The following is a 20960-nucleotide window of genomic DNA, read 5'->3' as shown; positions in this document are numbered from 1 at the left end:
CTTCTGGGTCAGGTGGCAATAATCAGCCTAATGGGAATGCAAATTTACCAAGTCCGAATGGGGATAACAATGATAATTTAGAGCCGGAGTTTATCCCGATTAATGGGGTGTATCAGAATGGGTATATGTCACACCCCATTAATGTTGCTGATGCTTCTTCGTCGGAGGACTCGGTGTATGGCTCTGCTTCTGAGCAGGGGTCCGTCACTTCAAATTCCTCGAAAACAGACCCTACTACCCCAGAATCTTATCACAACCCGTACTCCAGGAGATTTTTCGAGGAAAATCTGGCTGAGGCAGAGGCTGTACGTGTCCAGCAACAGCAGCAGCAGCGAAGGGCTGCTATACCCCAAGGCGATCCCTACGCTCCTTTTACTCGATCCCAGCCACGCCAGTCTGTTGGTGGGGGGTTTCGAAATTCTGCTCCCATGGAAGAAAGCTTGATTTCGAGTAGCTCTGAAGAGGTCGACGCTTGCTTGGAGCGTTATATTTTTCCTGTGTTAACTTCTATTCCTTCCTCTTTTCAAAACTTGTCTTTGCAGGAAACAAGGGAGGTGTTACATTCTCATAATGGAGCTTCTAAATCTCCTTTGTCGCGACACATCAGAGGCAAAGCCAAAGTCTCTTCGTGCTCTGAAAATGGGCCTTCCAAGCGGCCTTGTTCGACTCCTTTTTTCCGCTGCAGATCATATGATCAGGACCCTTATTTTGGCTATTATGGGTCGTCTTGGTCCCAAAAAAGACGCAAAATTCGAGCTCTTAATGTGCATAACAAGGATGGTTTTACCTTGCCTGCTTCTGACTTGCGTGGGCAACCAATTCACAAAAGCGGCTCGGATGTGTCCTTAGCTGCTCACTTGGGGTGCGCTTCTGCTGCATTCGCGTGCCGAACTTCAATGCAACTTTCCTTTGTTGGCAGCAAGAGGAAGAGTGTGCACTCTAGCACCTCTTCATCCCTCAAGGTTCGTAAGCATTATGTGGAGGGGTTCACTTCGAAAAAGGTTCATGATGGTGCTTCAACCACCTCACCGACCTTGTCTCCTGGGTTTTCTACTACTTTTGGTTTGGCGGCTGGCCCTTCACAGCTCCCCAAGGTTCAATGAAGATCACATCCTGGAATTGCCGGGGCCTAAATGATCAAGCATCTCCTAAACTTCCTTATGTTTTTTGGCTTTTACACTCTTTTGCTCCTGACTTTTTATTTCTTTGTGAAACAAAGGTATCCATGGCAGTTGTGACTAGCTCTCTTAGTTTGTCTTGTCCTACTTCGGTTTTTGGGGTTGATGCAGTAGGTACTAGCGGGGGTTTAGTAGTTTTTGGTTATGGTTCGGATGAAGTTTCTTGTGTTTTTTGCTGTTCAAATGTAGTTCTTTGTAATGTCAAGCTTACTAATGGAAATAGTAAATGCGTGATGTTTGTTTATGGTGCTCCTGTTCTTGAAGATAGACCTCAGGTGTGGGGTTTGATTTTACACTTACTTGCAATTGCCCCTAATTGTTTGATTATTGGAGATATAAATCAAATAGAGCATCACTATGATAGGTTGGGGGGGTCTAATATTATTAAAGGTTGGGATTCCTTTATTGATTTTAGATTAAAATCAAGTTTACTTGCTACTCCCTTTAAAGGTTCTCCGTATACGTGGACTTATAATAAGGATGATGATCAACTTATTTTACAGCGTCTGGATAGGGCTTATATGACTTCTGATTGGTTTTATAATTATCCTGATAGTCGGTTACTAAACCAACCGATTCTAATATCTGATCATGATGCTATTTTCTTTGATGACTCTCCGTTCATTCACCTTTCAAATCGCCCATATCAACTAGACAACTGGTGTTTGGAATACCAAGATATTCATGACTTTGTTCTTTCGACTTGGCATCGCAACGTCAATGGCTCGCCAATGTTTGTTCTCTCTAAGAACCTGCAACATGTCAAGTCTCTTATTAGGAATTGGTGTCTCAACAATAAGAAATTTTAGGGTATAGATTGGAAACATTTTTCGAAGGATCTTGCTATTGAGGGTGAGCTAGTTCGTTCTCTCCCTGATGCCTCCCTCTACATGTCCAATATTGTTACTTCAAAGGATAGTATTTTACTGCAGCTGCAATTCTGGAGACAACGCTGTAAGAAAAATTGGATACTTAAAGGAGACTGTCCTTCTAAACTTTTGTTTTCGAAGGTTAAAAGTCGACAAAAAAAGAATGCGATTAATTCCTTATTTGACGATCAAGGAAATCTTCAGCATGGCCAGAAGGATGTCCAGCGAGTGGTTGTGAAATCCCTAAAAGATACCTTTCAATGTGATACTACGCATCCTTGTGATCCGGAGATTGATATTGTTCTACGAGAATTAGATCTTCCTCGTCTCAATTCTTCTCAGCTTGCAAACCTGGATCGTCCCTTCTCTACTTTTGAGATTCGCACTGCTATGTTTTCTCTAGGAAACAGTAAGTCTCCGGGTCCGGATGGAATTACAGTTGAATTTTTCAAGACCCACTGGGATGTTGTCGGCGACTCGGTTGTCTCTGGCATACAAAGCTTCTTCCACACGGGGTTTCTACTAAAAGAATGGAATCAGTCCCTTCTTGTTATGATTCCTAAGATTGGTACACCAACGGAGGTGGGGCATTTACGTCCTATCAGCCTCTGTAATACAGTGTACAAATGTGCCTCCAAGTGTTTGGTGGTAAGGATGCGCCAATATCTTCCTCTTCTCATCTCAGATTCTCAGCATGCCTTTGTTCAAGGTCGCGTTATGACGGATAATATTTTGATGAGTCATGAGTTAATGGAGAAAATTAATTGTTCAAAAACAGGCACTAATTGGCTCGCTTCGATCAAAATCGATATGAGCAAGGCTTATGACAGAATTCACTGGAGTTTTCTTTTGCAGGTGCTTAAAGCCTATGGGTTTCCGGATCGTTGGTTGCAGATGATCCAACAATGTCTTGCCACGGTTTCTTACAAGTCCTTGATAAATGGCGCTACTTCGGACTCCTTTAAACCACAGTGTGGTCTTCGCCAGGGTGACCCCATCTCCCCGTACCTTTTCCTTTTCTACATGGACATTTTCTCTCGTATGCTGCATTTGGGTCAAGATTTGAAGCTTTTTCAAGGAATTAAGTTGTCTAGAAGGAGCCCAACCATCTCGCATTTATTCTTTGCGGATGATGCTCTCATCTTTTTTCAGGCCTCGTCAACAGCCTGTACTAATATCATGCAGATTATTCAGCGGTTTACTAAGATATCAGGCGAACAACTTAACTTATCAAAATCCTTGATTAAGTTCAGCCCTAATATCTGCACGTCTGCTCAACAACGCTTCAAATCCTTGTTCCAAATGAAGCATGTTCAGGTGTTCGACCATCATTTAGAAGCTCCTATTGATTTCGTCGGAAGAAAGAAGGATCACTTTCAGTTTCTCATTGACAAAATTACTGGCCGAATTAATTGTCTAAATGCCATACGCCTCTCACAATCGCAGAAGTTAATTTTTATTAACTCAATCCTTATTGCTATGGCTTCCCATGTTCTCGCTTGTTATGAGTTACCTGTATCTGTGACTGGGAAAATTGACTCCTTACTGTTGCGCTTCTTCTGGGCGCATTCTGATACTAAAGGTATGCATTGGGTTAATAAGGATACCATGCACCTTCCTCGTGGCCTTGGTGGTTTGGGCATTCGTTGCTTGTCCTCCTTAAACAAAACTTTACTCATGAAACTAGTTTGGAGATTTTTTACTAACCCGCAGTTGCTTGTTTCTAAAGTTTTTAGTGCTCGCATGACCTTTCTCTCCAACACCCCTAATACTCCGCCACGGTATTCAGGTCGCCACTCCTACGGCCTTCGGGGTTTGCTCAGGGCGGACACTCTGTTGAATTCCGGTTGTAACTGGAAAACTGGTAATGGCAAGTCCACTCTAGCTGGGTCAGCTAAGTGGGTTAATGGTGGAATTCCCAAGTTCAAACCAGGAATTGTTTTTCCACATACGCCCCCTCATACGGTCAGTTTTTTCATCAACCCTCAGACAAGGGGTTGGGATACTACTAAAGTTGTTGATTGGTTTGTTCCTGCGGATGCTTCTACAATCCTGGCAATGGAAGCTCCTGATATAACTCAGGACGATTTCCGTTACTGGTCGGGTACCCCTTCTGGAAAGTACTTGGTCAAAACTGGGTATGCTTTGCTTCAACAACAAATTTCCCCTCCGTCTATATCTTACGCTTCTACTTCTTTCTGGAAGGTTCTTTGGTCTCTTCCGATGCAACCTAAATGGAAGTTGTTCTTATGGAAACTGCTCCACCACGCTCTTGCGGTTAAAGCAGAACTCACTCATCGAAGAGTTCCGATTCTAGACGTATCCTGTGACCTCTGTCGTTCGGAACCGGAGGATTTACAACACCTTTTCAGATTGTGTTGTAATGCACGTTCGGTTTGGAGGGGTGGATGCCTTGGCATTCCCTCAGAATTTAATGGTCACCTTTCTCTCTCAGATTGGATCCAAGATTATATCCGACTTTTTATTAGTCAGGATGGTCTTTCTAGTACTCGCTTAGGTACCTTTGTCGGTACGCTTTGGGCCTTGTGGTTATGTCGTAATTCCAGAATTTTTGGGGATTCTTCTGCGTCTCGGCCTTTTGAATCTCTGTTTCAGGAGGTAATGGATAATCATTCAGTTTTTGTCAACTTAGATACCCCTACTATTATCTCTACTATTACGGCGACAGATGGCGGAGCCTCTTCTCCGCCTGGGTTTTACATGGCTCAGCTTGGCCTGACTCCGCATGGGTGCGCTTTACTTTCTCTTCAGATAGATGGCTCTTGGTTTAAAGATTCTCAACGAGCAGGAATGGGTTGGTGCTTGGATAATGATGAACCTCTGGATGCTCGGATTAGGGGAGGTAGTAACTTCGGGGTTTGTTCTTCGGCGTTACATGAGGAAGCATTGGCTTGCATGTATGGGCTACAGTGGGCGTTTGACCTAGGGTTTCTGTCGCTCGTGGTTTTTACTGATTCCCATCTTTTGGTCTCCCAGCTTCGAGGGGAGGGGCAAGGTTTTATCGCTTATATATGGCTCATTCGGAGGATTTTACAACTTGCCTCTAGATTTCGGGTTTGCCGTATCCGTAAGGCGGATCGACAGCGCGTCCAAAGAGCTCACCTAATTGCCAGAGAAGCGGCGGCTGACTCTATTTGCTTTAGTATTAATATGTAATTTGTTGTTTGTATCCTTTGTCAAAAAAAAAAAAAAAAAAAGATATTGTATAATTTTGGTTTTCAATCTTATATATAATTATATATATTTTTTCAATCTTACTAGTAATAAAGAGTTAAAGTATTATACTAGTACAAACCAAGTTGTCTGATCTATAATGAGAGGATTGCAAGTGAAACTTGTATTTCACTAGAAACATGACGTTAGATTAGGACTAGTTTATTTTGTTCAATTGTAAATATGTGTTTAAAATCATATTATATGTATTATTTTGTTTGATCAATATACAAGTCAAAACTTGATTTATTGAAGTAAAACAAACATAAACAAATATCCTCATAATTATTTACATATGATAATTCTTGTACAGTCAATTATAGTTAGCATTCTTATCTCCTAGCATACTTATCACTTTAAGTTGTTAAGTTGTTATATTTGTAATTATCTTTAGCTAGGTTGTTCTCTCTGTAAAGTACTAAAGCATATATGCCAATCTTCTATTTCACTAGAATTAAACATTGTATTTGTCCAGGAGTATGTATATATTATTTTTGTTACAGATTTTACTTTGGGTCTATCTTGATTGAATCAAGTGATTGTACCATGTTAATACAGTTCTTGGTTGAAGATTGTTTCATAGTAAAATAGTCCAGTAGTGAAGTACCAAATAGCACTATTATATAATAATATTGAAAAGAGTTAAAATTAGAAATAATGAATTTTATATTTATATGGATTTAAAATTCCCCAAACTTTATAAAGAAAAAAAATATATATATATATATACTTGTATGCAATTTCATATGTAGTATCCAAAGAAGAAATAACTAAGAATATATTATGTTAATGCTATTCCTCTTGCTTCACATGCAATGTTGAAATATTGACGCATGGATGTGTAATTAAATTTGATTATATACCTATTAATGAAAAGCATGATTACAACCTAAACTAAGTAAAGAAAGCAGAATTACACGGTAGAACATTGGGGGTCGGACCATAAAACTTCTTACGTCTAGGAAACCAAGTGTACTCTTTGTCAAAAAAAAAAAAAAAAAAAAAAATTGATTATATACCTATACTATATACATGAAGTTGGATTATGAGAATGATAAATAAATTGAACATGAAATACTTATGCATATGGACCTGAAGTTCCTTTTGAATGAGAGTTCCTGTGATTGAAAAAAAGCAAGTTTGTATGATGTTTTCATGATTACTATTTATTGAAAAGTTCGATTAGAATTGCAAACATATTTACTTGTACATATCAACTATTGGACCAAGAAATAATATTTATGAGTTTATAAAATGATGTTGTGAGAAACTTTACATATGATCGACGTTTTCTTATGCCCATATATAAAAGAAGTTTTTTTTTTTAAGATGATTGTAATTGGTAAGTGTTCTATAATTAAGTATAATATTATCTAAGCATGTTTTTGCTAAAAGGAAAACGTTACTTGATACATGACATTGCCAAAAGAATTTATGGCTTAAAAGGTGCAGGGATTTAAAGGTTGTTGGATTGATTCCATATCCCCATATGCAAGAACTAGGGGGAGATTGTATGTATAAATAATAATATATATTAATGGCCAGTTCGATACATACATTAACTTAAATATCAACGATTTATTTAATAGAAGAGGCCTCAATATTTTAAAATTATACCATCATGAAGATGGATATAAATAAATGTCATTGATCATATACTATTTGTAAATGCATGCTCCAATTAAATTTGATGTCCTAGAAGGACAACATCAGTTGTTGATGAACCTATAGCACGCCTGAAGCGTGATAGATCAATAGGTTCTAAAGAAAATTAAGTATCTTTGATAAGGAAAGGATCGGAGCTACATACTATTGACAATGACAAATTTGAGGAAGTGATAAATCTCATTACATTTCTAGAAGAAATCACTTTTAGTAAAATTCATATGTCTCATGATTATATAAAAGCTAGAATCCTGAAGATCAGAGTATGAAATATCCAACAAGATTAATATGTATCAAGATTATAGTCAAAACTCCAGCAGAGTATGATTAATTATTGTATAAAATATTAGTTGATTGTCTTGCCAATGGTATAAAGAAACACATGTTGGTGTTCAAATATCACATCATATTCATGACCATGCATAAAGTAAGTTTAATAAAGTGATCACTAGTGTTGGAAATCTGACCAGACTTCAAATTTAGAGAAATGATTGGATTTGATAATTAAATTAGGTCATCCGGGTTTAATAATTACCCGTTATGAGAACTTGAATTTTCATTTGATAATGTGCTGACACTCACTCAATGTTAAATATATGAACTAAATTGAATGGCAAGACATAACATTGAGATTGAGCTATATTTGGATTGTGATTTTTAATAATTTATGTTAAAAGAGAAGTTCAAGAGATAATACATTGGTTTTTTTTCTGAATAATTGGTGACCAAAAATTCACTAGAATAATTTATATGTTGACAAATATTAGGTGATCATAAGCTCACCATGTACAAGTTATATATGAAAAATTTTAAGTAACTAGTATCCTATTATCAATGTTTTTAGCGATCCCGAAGATCACCACCTAGAGAAATTACAAGAAATTTTATATTTGTATTACAATTCTCTTGATTGGGGCTATTGTATGTCAGCACATAAGAAATAGAATACGAAAATAGACAACTGCACAATTTATTACCCCTATTAATATTGATCTCTAGAAGAGAACCAAATTTCATTATTCTCCAGAAGAGATAGAACTTTATTGAATATATATGATTATCCTACGAGATGAAATTTGATGCACATGAAATTATATTCTAAGTTGGTGAAGAATTGCCCCAATATTTGAGATATTTTACCAACTTAGGGGAAAGAATTGAAGTAAGTTGGCAAAAATTTATAAAGCTATAATTAGTTGATCCCTCTAATGATACTTTGTAAAGTTACATGCCAACTTTTGTATTAACATATGTTGCACATCTATGATTTGATTTGTATACCGTTATGACCCATCTAGAGGCATAGAGAGATACATTTTGATTATATTGATAATGATATTATGTGCATACATTAAGATAGATCTTGCCAATTTTTCTTTAAACCACTACACCTGAAGTGTAGTTTGTATGATCGGTTCCAATATAAACATGTGATATATGGCAAGATAGTGCAGTTGATACTTTTAAAGTATAATAAGAGTATATTAATACCATAGTGTGAGAAACACCCTTGATAGGTGGTATAGATATCTGAATTATTATAATAGATGGCCTATTATGTAAGAAAAGTTATGATGGTACCAATGAAAAATGTATTCAGATATTATTGTCAAAATAGCATATAAATTAAAATTGTACCTTGAGGAATTATACGATGATACCGGTAAATAATGAAACCGATAAATAATGCATATGCATGATATAATGGACAAGTGAATAAGGGATCTGGAATATATGTCCATTTTAATGTCGACATAATGATAATAATAAAAGTTTATGATGGACCAAAAGTCCAAAGAAATATGGATTTTTAAAATCCAGACTGTACAATGTCTTGCATTATTTCGAGTCTTATGTATGTTCATATGCATGTGTGAGTCATAGGTTATTGGATTATTCATTTCATATGTTCGAAGTTGTAAATGCATAATTCATTTTATAATTTGTTTATTATGTTGTCATATTTTTATATCTCATATTGCATGCTTTAATTTCTATATAATAATTGTGGTGTATGTCAATGTTCATTCAAAGTATAGTAAGACATATTTACAACTTTGATGGAAAATTAGAAAGAAATACTTATGTTACAATGGACTTACACTTGTGATGAAATTATTGATGACGTCGATTGAATAGCATATTATGAATCATGTAAGAAGAGTTTTTGAAGAACTTATGCACGACGCATTTAAATATTCAGCCCTACAAAGTTTATATCATGAATATTGCAATTCAATTATTATCAAACTCTTGATAAGTCAATGTGACTACTGACATCTCAACCTGAAGATTGAGCATATGAAAGTTAGTGAGAATTACTATTTGTATTTGCAAGAGAACTATCATGTCAATTGTGAATATTCTAAAGAATATCAACGGGATGCTTATGCGTGAAACTATTTTATTATGGTCTAGAAGAACATTGATAAATGTATATAATTACATGTGTTATATTATAATTCATATGAAATTGAAGAATACATTAATGATATCAAGTTTTGTCATCATATTATTATTAATGAAGTTTGATCAAATAATGATCATCAATTTCTATCATTAACGACTTCCAGAAGAAGTCATAATCGTATTAGTTTAATTTTTAAATCAACTACTAAACAGATCCAGATTTGAAATAATGATATTAGAGATGAACATATGTATGGTGAAATGAAGACACTTCACATGTTCACGTGAAGACTTGAAGAATTGAAGATGCAAATTCAGTTTTAGAGAATCGAAGATCAACTAATGATATTTTACTTACTACATATGAGAAGATATCCAAACATATTGGATTCATTGTTGCGTTACTAGAAGATCTCAAGTTATGTATTCATTAGGGGGAGAAAATACACGATGCACTCTTTTTCCTTTGACCATGGTTTTGTCCCACATTGGGTTTTCCTGGTAAGGTTTTTAATGAGGCAGCATCTCGAGCGTATTACGAATAATGTTGTACTCTTTTTCCTTCATTAGGTTTTTATCTCACATGGTTTTTCCTAATAAGGTTTTGACGAGGCACAGTCTTCGATAATGGACATCCAAGGGGGAGTGTTATGAAATATTGTGTGGATGACCATTATACTTCTTATATCATCCGGGATATTCTAGATGTAGGGTTTATTCTTATCTAAACCTATTTGTGGATATCCATCTTGTATCATTCTAGAACTCTCTAGATTTTAGGGCTTATTATTCTCCAAGCAAACCCTATCAATTGTTCTGTATATATATATATATATGTATACTTCCATCATATAATATACAAGTAGAATACACAGATTAATTCCTCTCAATCTCTTATATTTTTCTTTATTTTACAACAAGAAAACAAAATAAAACAACCTAAAAGTCTAAGCAGGGGGTTTGACGTATGAGACAAGGGAATTGAAAGTTATTCTTATAATATTTAGTTTTCATTGTAATACTTATCTCCTATTATTTGCTTTTATTATGTAGATATTTTAAGAATTTGTTTCCTATTATCTTGTTCAATAATATAGCTATAAGTTTTTTTTTAAAAAAAATCCAATTTTGTAAATTTTTTTTATTGTTTGATTAAAAAAATCGTTTCACAAAAAAATATCGTGTAAAAAAAAATCGTTTACAATGTTTTCTAATATATATCATAAATAAAATGTTATAGAATAACTATCAAATAACCGATTTTTTAAACTAGTATTATTTAGATTATAATTAAAATATTGACTATAAAAAAAAGGCAAAATTGGCCTCAACACTCTGAACTTTAGCTTGGGTGCACTCAGCACCCTGAACTAAGAAAAATAGCCAAAACACCCTGAAGTATTAGCATGGGTGCACTTAGCACCATACAAGAAATTTTCCTGCCAAAAGTGGCCAGATTTCGGCGACTTTTTTTTTTTAATAAAAAAATGTTTTATTTTATTTTATTATTATTATTATTTATTATTATTATTATTATTATTATTATTATTATTATTATTATTATTATTATTATTATTATTATTATTATTACGAAAATACCTCGATTTGCGTGTTGTTATTTTTTTGACGGAAATTGTTCAGGTAAGGTTTCTGGGGTCATTTTCACCCTTAATGGTTCCAAATTTAGCTTAGATTTTGCAAAAAAAAAAAAAAAAAAACGAAAATACCTTGTTTTGCGAGTCGAGAAATATCTAAGTAGCTAAGACAGACAAATCGAGATATTTCTTAACACGTAAAACGAGGTATTTTCTTTGCAAATCCCGAGCTGAATTCGGACCCAATAAGAGTAAAAATGACCCCAAAACCAATACCCAAATCGAGATATTCCTCGACACGCAAAATGGGGTATTTCCATTATTTTTTTGCGAATTCCGAGCTTAATTTGGATCCATTAAGGGAAAAAATGACCTCGAAACCTTACCAAAACAATTTCCGTCACAAGAAATAACAATACGCAAATCAAGATATTCATCGACACTCAAAATGAGGTATTTCCATTGCTTTTTTGCGAATTCCGAGCTTAAATTGGATCCATTAAGGGTAAAAATACCCCCCGAAACCTTACCCGAACAATTTCCATCACAAAAAATAATAATACGCAAATCGAGATATTCCTCGACAGGCAAAATGAGGTATTTTCATTATTTTTTTGCGAATTCCGAGCTTAATTTGGACTCATTAAGGGTAAAAATGACCCCCGAAACCTTAATTTCCGTAAAAAAATATATAACAACACGCAAATCGAGGTATTTTTGTAATAATAATAATGATAATAATAATAATAAGAAGAAGAAAATAAAAAAAAAAACATTTTTTTATTGAAAAAAAAAGTCGCCGGAATCCGGCCACTTTTGGCCGGAAATTTTCTTGTATGGTGCTAAGTGCACCTTTGCTAATACTTCAGGGTGTTTTGGCTATTTTTCTTAGTTCAGGGTGCTGAGTGCACCCAAGCAAAAGTTCAGAGTGTTGAGGCCAATTTTGCCTAAAAAAAAATCGTTCTTAATAATTTAAGTTATCACATAAGTATATGATTAAATATGAACTATATCTGCTTTCAAGAAGATTATTTCATACCACAAAAAATTGATAGATTATGACATAAAAAATAGTTTACTAACCTGTGATAAACTCCTTTAATATTGTTATTGGAAGGACATCATCACTTGAAGCCAAATTACAGAATAATTGTTTTGATTGAAGCTTGGATAATTATGGAGTATATTTTTTTGATATGGAAAAATATGCAAGACTTTGTCAATAAAGAAGAATAGTTATTAGCACCTTCTTGTTGTACTCATGAAGAATGAAAATGGTCTTTTTTATAAAAAAAAAAAATAAATTATTTTGTGTTGTACAGTAAATTAAAACTTCAGTTTTAATGATTTAGATTTAGAAAATTGGAATGCATTTGTTTCAAAAAAAATTGGAATGCATAAAATATGTTGTCTAGTTCTCTGTATTACGCTTATTGGAAAATTAAATTGCATTAATGATTTTATGGTGTTAAAAGTGGGTCAAATAAACAGTTTTTTTTATAAAAAAAATTACACTTCATTGCCACATCATTGCCACGTCAGTTCCACATCAACCGGGTAAACTACCCAGTAGGTAGGTGTATCCATGCCCGATGACTAAGTATATGCATTTTGAGATTTTAAACTCTAACAAATTCCAATGGGAAATTGAAGTCATGTGAATTGACTAATAAGCAAATAAAATTTTAGAGGCACTTCTCAATAATCAATTTGATAAGACTATTCATAATATTGAATTCTATTAATCAATTGCATATAAACTGTGACCTTTAGTTAGGGGTGTTCAAATCCGGGTACCCGGAGTTTCGGGTACTTACTAATCTGTCCCATGTCCCGACCAGAATATCTCGGGTACCCGGATTACGAGTACCCGAATTATTCGGATCGGGACAAAGGGTACCCGGATCTCTTTTTATTTTTTTAAAAAATAATTTTTTACTTAATTTTATGTAATTATACCTGCTGTGATTTTCTTGTCAAAAAAAAAATACCTGTTGTGATTTAATTTATTTTACTAAAAAAACCTGCTGCATTTTTTTTGTAAAATTTTTTGTAAAAATTCTAGATTTCTTTTTTGTAAAAATTCCAGATTTCTAGTGACTAACTTTTACAAGAAAAAAAAAAACTTGTTCTATGTAAAATTAAACCTGTTCTGCTAGAGTGCTAGCTGAATGTATTTCCAGAATTACTAGATGCATGCAAGTTGTTTATAAACCAATTATAATCACAAATTAAAAAAAAAAAAACCAAAAAAATCAACCACAGAGCATAAATAATCTCAAACTTTTACACCCTCATGAATGACAAAACCATAATTAATTAATAAAAAACTAATAAAATCAACTCAAATTGATAATTATAATTGTCCAATTGAACCCTAAAAAATTAATTGAAATATTTTTGAGGCAGTAGAGGCGCGGATCCGTCAAACATCAAGCGAGCGGCCGCCGAAAAGGAGATGAGATGACATCTAAGAACAAACAACTAGCAGAAATCCTACCGTTTTCACTCGCAATTTACTTCCTCGCAATTTCAAGCATGATAATTTCTCCTCATTTGTTCAGAGAAGAGAATTCCTGCGCCTCATCGTGGAGAAGATTATGCTCACACCTCGCCGGAGTAGCTTTGTCGTCGTGGAGTTGCGCTGTGAGATAGTCATGGTCTGAGAAGAGGTGTGAGGCTGCCGTGACTCCGTTAGATAGTGAGGAAAAATGAAAGAGAAAGAAGGTTGAACCAAGAAAGGAAGAGGGGATGGTGGCTGCAAATGCAATCAGTAAACCCTAGTTTAGGAGTTCTATAAAAAAAAAGCTTATATACTTACATTATATTGAATTTCAGACAGTAAAAAAAAAAAGGTGCGGGTTAGGCGGGTACCCGTGTAACTTGATTTTTGGCCCATGACCCGTCCCGTGACCCGAAGATTTTACCGGGTCGGGTACCCGACCCGAATAAAATGGGGAAAAATTTTAAAATACCCGTCGGGTATCTTACGGGTAGTCGGGTCGGGACAAGCGGGTCGGGTTTTTTTGAACACCCCTACCTTTAGTGCTTATTCTAGAAATCAGTTTTTTTTCAGTTAGCTTTAAGGCATTTAAATTTTAGTTAGTGTGAAACTTTGGCTGTTCAATTTTGCAATTAGTATCACATTATTAAATTGGTTCAAAATATGGTCATTGTTCATGAATTTATGTTAAATTGTTGTTACTGTCATCAAAATTCACTTTCATAAAGGAAATACAGCTTGGCCCGTTCGGATCGAGCTGTTACATACAGGTACAATTGTTAATATTTTCCTCATTTTTTTCTTCATTTCTTGATAATTACTCTCATTTTCTATCCTATTTCTTTAATCTGTGTTTTTTAAAGACTTTGATTTAAGGTTCGATCTTAACTTTTTTGTATCGATATTGTTTGATTGATCATCTTTATCTTAATTTTATGCTGCTGATTCATGTCAAAAATTAGTTTTTTTTTACTCAAATTAGTTGAAGTGATTATTTGTTGACAAAATGAATATTTATTCTCAATTTATTTCACATTAAAATGGTTAGCATAGTTTTGCAATAGTCTGGTTAGGAATGAAGAAAAACAAGGTGAGTGTTCTAACAACATACTTTTATTTTTTCCTTACTTGTCAGTGTTGTTGTTTGAGATTTGTTTGAATACCATATAATTATCACTTGTTAGTCTTTTATACATGTAGTAAATCTGAAAATGCAATTGATTAGGATTGGATTATGTTGTAAGCGTTTAGATTTTGCGTGTTTAACTTTTTGAATGAGACATGCATTTCGCTGGACACATATGTATGTATCATGTTTATGCTTTGTTTTCAATTTATAAAATAATGTGTTAATTAGTTTCATAATTACATGAACTATGCGTCGGTACAGAAATTTGCCGAGCCATTTGTTGTTTTTTCAAGATGACTGTAGCCTGTAGGCAGGAGTTGGTATGCAAGGACTTTTCATAGGCTGTACACTATGCCCTTGTGTGTGTGTGTGTTTTTTTTTTTTTTTGTAGTTTTTCTTTTTTGAGGTGTGTGTCTCCTTCTTTTTTTGTTGTGTTGCTGATGTTTGTTATGTATCTTGCAGGAGTTACCAGACAGTTGGACTGCTATGTTGGCTGGTGTGTTTATTCCAGTGGAAGTCATGCACGGGAGTAATAGTCGAGTGTGGAATGTCAAACTGCTCAAAGTCACCAAACGAACCAGAGAGTACATGTGCTTAGATTTTGGGTGGGAAGTGTTTGTAAACGATAATCACATACATAATGGTGAGGTTATTAGGTTTACTATGGTGGAAATCGAACCTTTTATGTACGGATATTTTCATCCTTAATGGTTGAAAGGTTTGGTTCTCTTGAACCTTTGCAAAATAGTGCATCAAACTGTGGAATTGAAGGTGTTGATGATTTTAGAGAATACTTGGGTATTGGGAATAAGCCATGGTTTCCTTAGGTGATTAAACCAGCATGTTTTGCAAGAGATTACTTGGTTTGTAACTTCTTTGCTATGCTTTAATCATGTCAACCATATGTCGGAATTTGCAATAGTGTTTGTAGACACCCAATTGTGTCTCCCCAAAACCAAACCCAGTGATGAATACCTTTCGCGTCGAACCATAATCGAATGAAGTGAAAGTGTGAAAAGTCAAGTGTTGCGGTTAGTTTTTATTAAAATCCTTCTTTCTGTTTTCGAAAACCTGCTCTATTTTATAAAAACGTTCAATCCAGTTTAATTTGGTCCATGATAAGGGTCCAATAATAGTGTATTTGGATGGGGTTTGAAAAGACCTTTCCAACGATATATTATAAGCCCAATTCCGATGAATAATGAGGAAGTTATGGCCAAAATACTAAACTGGGCCCAAACCGGATTTTACCTACGACCCAATGATCATGAGGAGGGTCCAAAGGTTTAATCCTATTCCTAAACTAATTAGGATTGATTAGAATCTTCTATAAGTTTCTAAAATATCTTAATTATCCTTTTTTGAAAAGATAAGATTAAGGAATTTGATTTAAATATAAACTTTCCTTTTTTAAAACTTTCCTTTTTTTAAAGTCCTAATTCTATTCGAATTTAAACATGTTCAAAGACAGTCAGATTTTATTTTCATGCCTCATATTTTTTATCCAAATTTTATATGGTTGGATAGCTCTTGAAATTATCTTTCCAATGATATATTATAATATTAATTCCGAGCTATAACGAAAAAGATATGAAAGAAATACGAAACTCTATCCAAAACTGACACCGTCCTACTATTTCGGCTATATCTTATTATCTACAAAATATTTTAATCTGATTCTAATTGGATTGGAAATTAGACTTCAAGAGATTTCTAACGACATATTATATGACTTATTTGGACTTCTGGATCAAAAGATATGATAAAAACAAAATTCGCAAAAACTGTTGTCTACGAGTTTTATTTCGATTCGAATTTGGATTCTTTTCTTAATTCTTCGACCCTCTTTTTTTTCCTATAAATAGAGGTCATATCTCCCCTTTTTCAAATCAACAATCTACAATCAACAACCATTATAATTCTCTCTATTCTCTCTCTAAGCAATATAGCTTATTCTTTCCCTCTTGTTTTTCTAAATTAGCTTTTACAAACACAATACGGCATTCACAAGATCTTGAAACATCTAGCCAAGTTCGAAGTTGCCTTCGCCCTAGACGTGAAAGGTTTATACTTTTCTGAGGGTTTGGTCCCAAATCCAGTCTAAACTTTTTAATTCTTTCTTTTAATTATTTAATTTAATTCTTTAATTCTTTATTTTATTGAAGTTTACTAACGTGTGTATTTTGTTATTAGAAAGAGGTACGAGGCTTCAAAGTAAGTAATTAGTTTACTCTCTTTCAATGTAGAAAGCATGTTTAAATTTGTTCAATTCCTAGTATCATGTTAGGATTTTTTAATGCTTTCTAGAATCATGTTTAGGGTGCCTCTTATTATTTCTAATATCATGTTATCATGTTAGTACCATGTTAGGTTTAAAGCTTTGATTTTTAATGTTTAGTGACATGCTAGGTTTTGTTATTAATCTTGTTAGTATCATGCCCAAGATCTTGCTATTATATTTAAGCTTTATTATTAACATGATTTTTATTGTTATTATTATCATGATTATGATTATTATTCTTATTGATAATTATTATGTTGCTTGATATTATACATTATTGTTATTGCTTGATCACGCCTTTTATGCATGTTTAAAGGGAATTTGTACTTAAAATCACGCGTAATAAGATAATTAATAATTTGGTTTAGGCTAATATGATTTTAATTTAAGTGATCGCCAATAATAGCTTTGTTTGTGCATTAATATTCAACCAACATAGATTAAACAGATTTAGGGTTAATATAATGTTTGCATGTTAGTCAAAAAGCGCACATGAATACGAGTAGAATAAAGTAAAGGCCTATTTTATAGGGCAGGTCCTTTCTTTTGTAGATTGGATTCAAACCCTCATCCCCGAACCCTATTTGGTTTAAGACCTTATGGAGTTGACGATCTCATGGATCGTTAAGGGGTGTAACCTTCACCTCGTGATTGGTTTACAAGTTCCCAAAACTTGTTGGCGACTCTTTTTCTCTCTTTTCCTTCCCTTTGGACGCCACCATACTTAAATGTATGATCACAATGGGGTTCAAGCTTGGGGTTATGATGCTTGAAATATTCCCTACAATGTTCTAATGAGTTTTTTCTTTTGATATGTGTAGGATGTTCCGGTAACTTTAGGTAATCATGTCTTTCTGATGTAAACACGCAGACACAAATTCAGGTTTGTTATGTAGCAAAACATGGAATGCTTATGTTCATATTTGCTCCAAGGTCAATGGTAACATTTACTGTAGAATAATGAATGGAATCTCACAAGCTAAGTGTTCTCAGATGGGGATTTAGAAGCTGGCAAAATTGGTGTTGTATTTTTGCAAAGCAATGATCTAATTGTCTTAGAAATAATGTTTCATTAATGCGTAATTGTGTTATGTGTTATGGTTAAGCTCGTGAGTACAAAGACTTGTTTGTCATTTACTTTTGCTCCCATCTTTAGTCATAGGAATAGGTTGATTGTATTTATTTGGTGGAATTTATGTTAAGGAGTCTGTAGACAATATTTTGCAAAGTTGTTGCAAAGCTACTTTGACAAAATTTTACACCCAGTATTATCCATATTGGAGTATTACGTGCAATTATTAGGATATTATGAATCTAACACAAATCTACCAATACTGAACTTTTTTGTTAAATGTGCTACTAATTAGATAATTTGTCCTTGTTCCATCTTTCAACAAGCTTAAAAAATTATAAAACTTTCAAAATTCCAAATCCTTCTTATCTTTGATCCATCCTTTTAAAAGCTCTGAAAATTATAGATTGCACTTTATCCTTTTTTTCTCTTTTCCCTAAACTCGTCTCTTCCAATCTGTCTCGCTCTTTTTCACTTAGTTTCTCTCTTTTTTGTGGCCTAGCCCCTTTCTTTTTTTGAATTGTTTTCTTTGTCTCTTAGTTGCCCCCTTCCACTCCCCCTGTCTCTCTCTCTTTCTCTATCTTTCTTCCTCTCTTTCTTTTTTCTCTCTTTCTCCCTATACTTCTTCTCTAACCCTTTTATTTCTAGGCTCCTTTCTCTTCTCAACTCCTCTATCTTTATGTCTATCTTTTTCTCTCTACACTTGTATAAACATACAAAAAAGAACTTATTTTTTAATTTAACACGATTATACCATAATGTTGAACTTGTATATTGAAGATGCAATAATTTAGAGGACTTGTCCTTGTTTTATCTTCTAAAAGGCTTTTATAATTTTTTAAAGCTTTGAAAATTCCTAATGTTTGCTGTATTTTTCTATTCTCTAAAATGTTTTGAAAATTATAGGTCTTTATGGCTAGACATGGCAGTGAAACTAAAGGTAAAAAGACTCGACTGCTTAGTAATCACTTCATAGCACCAATTGAGGCTGAACCAGATTCGCCAAAGAAGAAACATGTCCTTATGGCTAGACATGATAGTAGGACTAAAGGTCAAAATATTCAGTTGCTTAGTAATCACTTCATAGGAGTAATCACTTCAAAAGATTGAGTTTTTCCTTCTCCTTTTTTAGCAGCCCAGTTACTCAAACCGTCTTCACCGACACGTTCAACATTACTCTTTGGTTGTCTCCAAGAGGATTTTGCATTGCTCTTTTCCTTATAAAAGTTCCAATTTCCAAACCCACCAACTCCACTTTTCTTTTGTGAATTCCAGCTACATGCATAAATAAGTAGACATTTTAAAAATTGGCTTTGATGAATATTCAAATTTTTTATCAGAATCCCATGAAGTTTGAGAATTTCATTCTTCTTTTTAGCATCCCAGTTTCTCAGATCGCCTTCACCGACACTTTTAGCATTACTCTTTGGTTGTCTTCAAGAGGATTTTTCATTGTTATCTTTCTTATGTAAGTCCCAACTTCTAGACCCACTAGGCCAACTCCACTTTTGTTCTCTAATTTCCAAGTATATGCAGCTTCATGCCTTCGGTCTGCCTTCCTTTTAGTCTCCAAAGAGGTGGAAACACCATCTTCATTGGCTTTACCGGCGCCCCATCCACAAGGACTTGTATTACAACTTTGCTTGCTAGAATTCCATCCATCAGCACTACTTTCATTATTCTTATCTTGAAGAATTTGGTTTCCTCCTAGAATCTTGTTTCTCACTATCCTTTCCAAAGTTGGCCTCTTCGGAACCCCAACTCAATGATTACCCAAACTTCTTATCAAAATCTCATGAAGATTGAGACTTTCCTTCTCATTTTTAAGCATCCTAGTTACTTAGACCCTCTACATTGACACTTTCAGCATTATTCTTTAATTTGGTTATTTCCAAGTGGATTTTGCATTGTTCTTTTTCTTATAAAAGTCCCAACTTCTAAATCCACTAACTCCACTTTCATTCTCTGACTACCACCAACATGCAGCTCCATGCTTGCAGTCTTCCTTCCTTTTAGTCCTCCAAGAGCTGGAAACACCATCTTCATTGGCTTTACCAGTGCCCCATCCACAAGGACTTGTATTACAATTTTTCTAAGAATCTCATGAAGATTGAGACATTCCTTCTCATTTTTAGGCATCCTAGGTACTTAGATCATCTTCACCGACACTTTCAACATTAATTTTTGGTTGTTTCCAAGAGAATTTTGCATTATTTTTTTTCTTCTGAAAGTCCCAACTTCAAGATCTACCAACTCCACTTTTCTTCTCTAATTTCCAACTGTATGCAACTTCATGCCTGTGCTCTGCCTTCCTTTTAGTCCCCCAAGAGCTGGTAATACCATCTCCGTTGGCTTTACTAGTGCCCCATCCTCAAGGACTTGTATTGCAATTTTTCTTGCTAGAACTCCACCCATCAACATTACCTCCATTGTTCTTATCTTGAAGAAGTTTGTTTCCCCTTGAGTCCTATTTCTCACTGACCTTTCTAAAGTTGGCTTCTTCATAACACCAACTGGATGAATACCCAAACTTCTTATCTGAATCTCATGAAAACTGAGACTTACATTCTTATTTTTAAGCATCCCAAGACCATCTTCACCGACACTTTTAGCATTACTCTTTTGTTGTCTCCAAGAGGAGTTTGCATTGTTCTTTTCCTTCTGAAAGTCCCAACTTCTAGACCCACCAACTCCATTTTCCTTCTCTGAATTCCAACTACATGCATAAATAAAGAGACCTTTCCAAAGTTGTCTTCTTTAGAACCCTAACTTGATGAATATTCAAATTTTTTTATCACAATCCCATGAAATTTGAGGATTTCACTCTTCTTTTTAGCATCCTAGTTACTCAGACCGTCTTCACCGATACTTTTAACATTACTATTTGATTGGTTGTCTTTAAGAGGATTTTAAATTGTTATCTATCTTCTGAAAGTCTCAACTTCCAGACTTACCAACTCAATTTTTCTTCTCTGATTTCCAACTGCATGCAGCTTCATGTCTGCGGCCTACCTTCCTTTTAGTT

At 34.4% G+C, this 20960-nt stretch overlaps 1 protein-coding gene across 1 annotated transcript; it reads left to right on the top strand.

Moving 5' to 3' along the window:
- The first annotated feature begins 1225 nt into the window (after positions 1 to 1225).
- Positions 1226 to 19045, top strand: LOC145637125 (uncharacterized). Its single transcript, XM_081688626.1, has 7 exons — positions 1226 to 1453; positions 1988 to 4366; positions 4664 to 5122; positions 15045 to 15230; positions 17685 to 17693; positions 17735 to 17803; positions 18842 to 19045. The coding sequence occupies exons 1-7, from the start codon at positions 1226 to 1228 to the stop codon at positions 19043 to 19045; spliced, it is 3534 nt and encodes a 1177-aa protein (XP_081544752.1).
- The last annotated feature ends 1915 nt before the right edge of the window (positions 19046 to 20960 follow it).

Source organism: Chenopodium album, chromosome 6, assembly GCF_948465745.1.
Source record: "Chenopodium album chromosome 6, dcCheAlbu1.1, whole genome shotgun sequence".
Classification (NCBI taxonomy): domain Eukaryota; kingdom Viridiplantae; phylum Streptophyta; class Magnoliopsida; order Caryophyllales; family Amaranthaceae; genus Chenopodium; species Chenopodium album.
Note: the sequence above shows the minus strand (reverse complement) of the source record. Positions and strands in the feature narration are given on the sequence as shown.

Coding starts and splice junctions, on each gene's coding strand:
- LOC145637125 (XM_081688626.1), top strand. CDS start 1,226: ATGGCAGTTGTGACTAGCTCTCTTAGTTTGTCTTGTCCTACTTCGGTT. Junction 5,123..15,044: donor AACTTGCCTCTAGATTTCGG/GTTTGCCGTATC, acceptor TGTATCTTGCAG/GAGTTACCAGACAGTTGGAC. Junction 17,804..18,841: donor TATTTGCTCCAAGGTCAATG/GTAACATTTACT, acceptor TGAAAATTATAG/GTCTTTATGGCTAGACATGG.